At 48.5% G+C, this 6,000-nt stretch overlaps 1 protein-coding gene across 7 annotated transcripts in view; it reads left to right on the top strand.

The window, feature by feature from the left end:
• Nucleotides 1–5,716, top strand: part of mef2cb (myocyte enhancer factor 2cb) — a 62,767-nt gene extending 57,051 nt beyond the window's left edge. For 5 of the 7 annotated variants that reach the window (XM_079750441.1, XM_079750436.1, XM_079750438.1 and 2 more), the window contains 4 exons: nt 1,759–1,931; nt 3,593–3,722; nt 4,430–4,568; nt 5,101–5,716. In XM_079750441.1, coding sequence (XP_079606567.1) covers nt 1,759–1,931; nt 3,593–3,722; nt 4,430–4,568; nt 5,101–5,452 — 794 coding nt within the window. In that variant the 3' untranslated portion in view covers nt 5,453–5,716. The remainder of the gene's footprint in view (nt 1–1,758; nt 1,932–3,592; nt 3,723–4,429; nt 4,569–5,100) is intronic. The other 2 variants (XM_079750440.1, XM_079750442.1) reach the window with 1 other exon arrangement.
• The last annotated feature ends 284 nt before the right edge of the window (nt 5,717–6,000 follow it).

Raw genomic sequence — 6,000 nt, forward strand, 5'->3', positions numbered from 1 at the left:
CATTCAGTTATCTCCACATGCACCCACTCTATCTCACAAAGGACCAGCCATGAGCTTGAGAGTGAGGGAAAACTGAAGAGGCAGCTGCCTCTTTTTGCTAATGTGAGAGTAGCGCTCACAGAGTGCTACTCTCGCTCATACAGAAACGAGTGCTCATACAAAACACACATGTGCATCCATATGCCGCGGCCTGTGCACAAGCACTCATAAGCCATACAGCGTCTCGTGAACCCTTTAGCGTCAGGGGAGGAAAAAAGCACCTATATGTAAGATATACAGCCATGCACAGGCAAAACGATGTAAGCACGGATGAAAGCCTCGGCTCCGAATCTAGCACAAACTCAAAGTGTTTAACATTCGTCTTAAGAAACAAACGCACACACCAATCGCACGAGCGCACATAAACACGCACACACACACACACACACACACACACACACACACACACACACACACACACACACTACCAGTAATACACGCCGTTTTCCTCCCTTTTTTTTCCTGTCACTCGCACTCATTTTCTCCCTCCACTCGTGGCCGTTTACTCTTCAGATTGTTCAAATTGAGCTTTCGAGACTTTTCATTTCCAAACAACACAAAACCTCGCTCTCAAATTAAACAAAGATCAGCGGGGGAAATTGCCCAGGAAGACATCTGCGACTCATTTTCCCCCGGAGTATATGATTAGGAAATTCATTTATGTCTAACGTATAATTCACGCTCGTCTTTCAAGTGGCGGCGTCCACACACTGCCCTATGTTCTACCCCCTTTTCGCAGGGAAAAGGTTGGGGAAGTAGTGAGTGTGTGTGCGCGCGTGCATGTGTGTGTGTGTGTGTGTTTGTGTGAGGGGTGGGGTGGGGGGGTGGCGAGGTTTCAGCCATCTCAGTGTTTTTTAATGATGCGAGGAGGAGGATGCTGCCCCACTGGCTTTAGTCGTCTTTTATTTTTTTCATGGGTGCCATTCACTCCGCAGCCCCTCCAGAGCAACGGGGACTGCAGATCCGGTGGCAACCCCAAAAAAAAGGGTCTTTGTCTGGAGGAACCACACATGTGTTTAGCTCTGATTGACAAATGATGGGTCCCATCCCTCCGCGGTTGGCCCGACCCATAATTAGATGTTTTTACAGGATTTGCTGGCTGTCGTAAGGGTATATCTAGCCCTAACCGACACTGACGAAGGTGGAGGGAGACATTCCCTCTCTCTCTCTCTCTCTCTCTCTCTCTCTCTCTCTCTCTCTCTCTCTCTCTCTCTCTCTCTCTCTCTCTCTCTCTGTCTCTCTGTCTCTAACTGTCTCTCTCTCTATCTCCTTCTCTCTCATTGAATATCGCTTTCATTCCTAAGCCCGAACAACAAGTGAGAGCGAGAGTTCGGGGCCTACTATTTGGTCTGTTTATAAGTATGCGCTCCGCCCGTCTCTATGTATGAACCCTGGCCACACAATGGACAGAGGCTAGCCATCACTGACAGCCAGCGTTCCCTCCCTGAACACAAATTACAGTAGAGAGGAGAGTGTAGTCGCGGTAAAGGTGCAAATTACTTCTTGTACTTGTGCATGTTTTGATTGCGTTTTTGTTTTCCCCGTTAAAATGTGTTTGATATGGGGAGAGGAAGAAAATATAACATCCATGCTTTATTCAAATACATTGTGTCTTTCCCCCCCCTCTCCCTCTCTCTCTCTCTCTCTCTCTCTCTCTCTCTCTCTCTCTCTCTCTCTCCCCTCTCTCTCTCTCTCTCTCTCTCTCTTTCGCCCTCATAGGAAACGGCTACGGAAACCACCGTAACTCGCCCGGTCTGCTGGTCTCTCCAGGTGGCATGAACAAAAACATGCAGGCCAAGTCTCCCCCGCCCATGAACCTGGGCATGAACAACCGCAAGCCGGACCTCCGCGTGCTCATCCCCCCTGGCGCCAAGAACAACATGCCGTCCATCGTGAGTCCGCCCCCGTGACCTCTCTCTCTCTCTCTCTCTCTCTCTCTCTAACTCCCTCTCCCTCTTTTTCTCTGTCTCTCGCTCTCTCTCTCTCTCTCTCTCTCTCTCTCTCTCTCTCTCTAACTCCCTCTCCCTCTTTCTCTCTCTCTCTCTCTCTCTCTCTCTCTCTCTCTCTCTCTCTCTCTCTCTCTCTCAGACTCTCTCTCTCTCTGCCCAGCTACCTCCATAGAATAGTTTTTCCACGATGGTCTACTTCTCCCATGTCTTCCCAGGCTTCCGCCTCCTTTAATTAAATGTGTATTTAATTAAAGGATTAATCTTAGTAATCTGCTGTATGTTATTTTTTTTCGTATTGCCTTTGTAAGGGAACACAATTTGTGCTACACATTTTCTGGAACATACTCACAGCTGAGCTTCAGGTGGACCTGTGATGTGTTCATTCTGTTTAACCTGGGGTTTTCCATAAGAGGATGTTCTATAATGGCACGAGTACAGTAGCACTGCTCTCCCTCGATCTTCCTCCACCGAATCCCACAGCAGCTCCGTCTCTAGAGCCACGCTGCTTTGCCCCTCCTTGTGAATTATCGCTCACTAATTGAATTCATCACCCTCCCCTTTCAATGCCCTCAGTCTGAGGATGTTGATCTGCGATTGGTAAGTCAGACCAAATCTCATAACCCCCGTGTTAGAATATTAGCCTGAACAGGTTTCAAATCCACCCCCAACCCCAGATAAATTTATAAAAGACTTGTGAAGCTGGTATTTCGCTAGCGTAATAGGGCTTAATGAAGCCCCTAGCACTGGTGATTGCCTTGAGTGTATCAGATTTAATTTAGATCCAGTGGTTGTTTTGGAATACACCAGTTACCGCCGAGAGGGACACTTTCCCCTCAGGAAGAGCTGCCCCTGAGTCACTTCAACCTTCAGTGTAGGGTTCTCGCTCGGCGCTGCAGGCTCACCTCCAAACGTGCTTTGCGAGGACCCATAGAGCCACCTAGTGGTAGATCGGCGCAAGTGCAACATGGCCTCCTTTCCACACAACACATTCACTCCCAGACACACACACACACACACACAGGTCCCCGTGCTCACACACACACACATACAAATATTTGACTCCTCCTCCATGCTCCTTCTCCCTGCGAGTCTCCTTTGTGCGTGAGTCTGGTGTGCGTCACACGGCTCACTGCCACGACTCCAGCATACTTTAGAAGGTACACATAAAACGCAACAAAAGATACGCTTTCATATCGCATCAAACCTCCGTGTTTTTTTTTCTCCCCTACTCCTGCCAAAGCGCTGCCTCTGCCACTATAAAGAGCCTCTTGCTTGCCGTCGCTACTGTGCGTTGCTGTGGAGACCGACAAGGTTACTATAGCGACGGTGGGGCCCTCAGAAGTGGTGGGAAATGGTAGGGTTGGCAAGGATCTGCCTCGCCCATGTCAAGCGATTAATTTCCTCAGGAGGTGGCATCAGCAAAAAAAATTCTCCCTTAGCATCAGAGGAGGAGAACAATACCAAAAAGAGAAAACAGAAAAACAAAACATAAAGATGAAGTTGAACTACATTAGCATGTTCCTTAGCAAACATCTTAAACACACTATCTCTCCCGTCGTCTCACCTTTCTCCGTCTTTCTTTTGTGTTTTCTTCCGTTCCACAGAACCAGAGAATAAACAACTCCCAGTCTGCCCAGTCATTGGCCACACCAGTCGTATCCGTAGCAACACCCACCTTGCCGGGGCAAGGAATGGGAGGTTACCCATCTGCTATCTCTACTTCCTATGGTACTGGTAAGAAACTGTCATTTATACTCTATACGTGTAAGAGCGTTTATTACTAAGTAGTAAGAGCGTTAAGTACTATGGTGCTTTGTTGTTCGTACCTTTCTATATTCCATCATTATTGTGGAATAAATCCCAACAGGACTGTACATTTTCCTGCTTCTAAAACGACTGCTGACTTAAGAGCTCAATAATTTAATATAAAACATAACAACAAAAGTGTATTGTATTGATTTAAAAATGAAAGAAAAATAAATCTGTTCGATTCTATGGTTGGCACTGACGTCCATAACAAGAATGTGGTAATTGACCAAATAGAATTTAGTATTCAGCAAAGCTGAGAATTAATGTACATACTATATTTTTCTATTTCACAATGTTATTTAATATACAATATTGCTGTATATATATAAAAAAAAGATAACATAAATGGACATTGCCATTTGAGCTATTCAGATAGACAGACAGGTTGCCTGGGAAACCTTGTCTTATTCAAGTGCAGTCCAAAGCGTACACTAGAGGGTGCTAGTGCAACATGTTGATATAAAATGCCCTTTGATACATTGAATATTTTGCAACTCGGAAGCTTTTGTTTGAGTTTGTTTTTAACTTACACAGCATTAACTTACACACTCTCTCTCTCTCTCTCTCTCTCTCTCTCTCTCTCTCTCTCTCTCTCTCCCCCCCCCCCCCCCCCCCCGTGTGTGTTTGTACAGAATATTCCCTGAATAGTGCAGATCTGTCCTCCCTGTCTGGGTTCAACAGTGGCAGCTCTCTTCACCTGGGCTCCATGAGTGGCTGGCAGCAGCAGCACATCCAGAACATGCAGCATTCAGCCAGCCTGGGCCAGCTAGGGTGAGTACTGTCCACACCTGACTGCCAGACACCTCTTCTTGTCCTATGTGAAGCGCATCATGCAATGGTAGCACCCTACGATAAGGGTGCAATAATTAACCCTTCATTGACATCGGTTAAAGCTGTAAATCCCATTAACAGTTTATTAAAAGTCAGCCAATGGTCAAGTAATCATTTGACTAATGGTGTTCATGTTGGCTAAGGTATTCATTTATTCGTTATCACCCACTACCTCTAACCCCAATCCTAAACCCTATGCTAAGGCTCAGTAAATAATGTTAATTAATTCAGTAATGTCCCCTTAATGTAAAGTGTTATCCCTTGTATGTTCTGCAGGTGATCCCGACATCTTAATGTAAACTAGTGGGCATGCGTGGCGTGCGTCCGCGGCGCATGCACGTGTGCATGCCTAGAACAGCGCGCCGGTTCATATACGCCACGAAACAGTCTACAAAATCCCAGTTTCTTCCTCTCAAACCCTCTCCCCATCGCCCTGTGTTCCCTCCCCCTTCATGTGTTTCCCCTCCTGCAGAAACTGCGCTAGCTCCCACTTGTGTCAGGGCTCCAACCTGTCGCTGCCCTCCGCCCAGAGCCTGCACATCAAGTCCGAGCCCGTGTCCCCTCCGAGGGACCGCACCAGCAGCACGGGCGGCTACGGCGGCGGCATGCCGCCCCAGCAGCAGAACCTCCCCTCGTCCCGCCAGGACTCGGGCCGCTCCCCCGTGGACAGCCTGAGCAGCTGCAGCAGCTCCCACGAGGGCAGCGACCGGGACGACCACCGCAACGACTTCCACTCGCCTCTGGGGCTGGCGAGGCCCAACATGGACGAGCGCGAGAGCCCCTCCATCAAACGCGTGCGCCTGTCGGAGGGCTGGGCCACATGATGGATACCCCCCCTGTCCCCACGTGGTCCCTGAAGAACCTCCCCGCTCCTATCCCCAGACCTACCCCCTCACCACCCCGCCCCCCACCTCTGTCAGAGTCGACCCCGAAGCCCCAAAGAAACGCAGAAACCCAGACACTCCCAGAGACTCACCACCCACCCACCAGACCCCCCCCCCCACCACCACCGTCTCTTACTTTTACTCGTATTTCAGCGGTCAATCAAACACCCCTGGGACCCCCACTGCAGTGTCCCCCTCTCTCTCCCCCTCTCTCTCTCTCTCTCTCTCTCCCTCTCTCTCTCTCTCTCTCTCTCTCTCTCTCTCTCTCTCTCTCTCTCTCTCTCCTCCCTCTCTCTCTCTCTCTCTCTCTATCACTCTCTCTCTCTCTCTCTCTCTCTCTCCCTCTCTCTCTCTCTCTCTCTCTCCTCTTTGTCTCATTACCGCCGAAAGGGAAGACAAAAATAGTAGCCATTTCCTGAAATCTATCAGTAATGTTTTTTATTTTATTCTTTTATTTGTTATTTTATTTTATTTTTTTTGCTGAGTGT

This window comes from Pollachius pollachius (genome assembly GCF_949987615.1).
Source record: "Pollachius pollachius genome assembly, chromosome: 1".
NCBI lineage: Eukaryota > Metazoa > Chordata > Actinopteri > Gadiformes > Gadidae > Pollachius > Pollachius pollachius.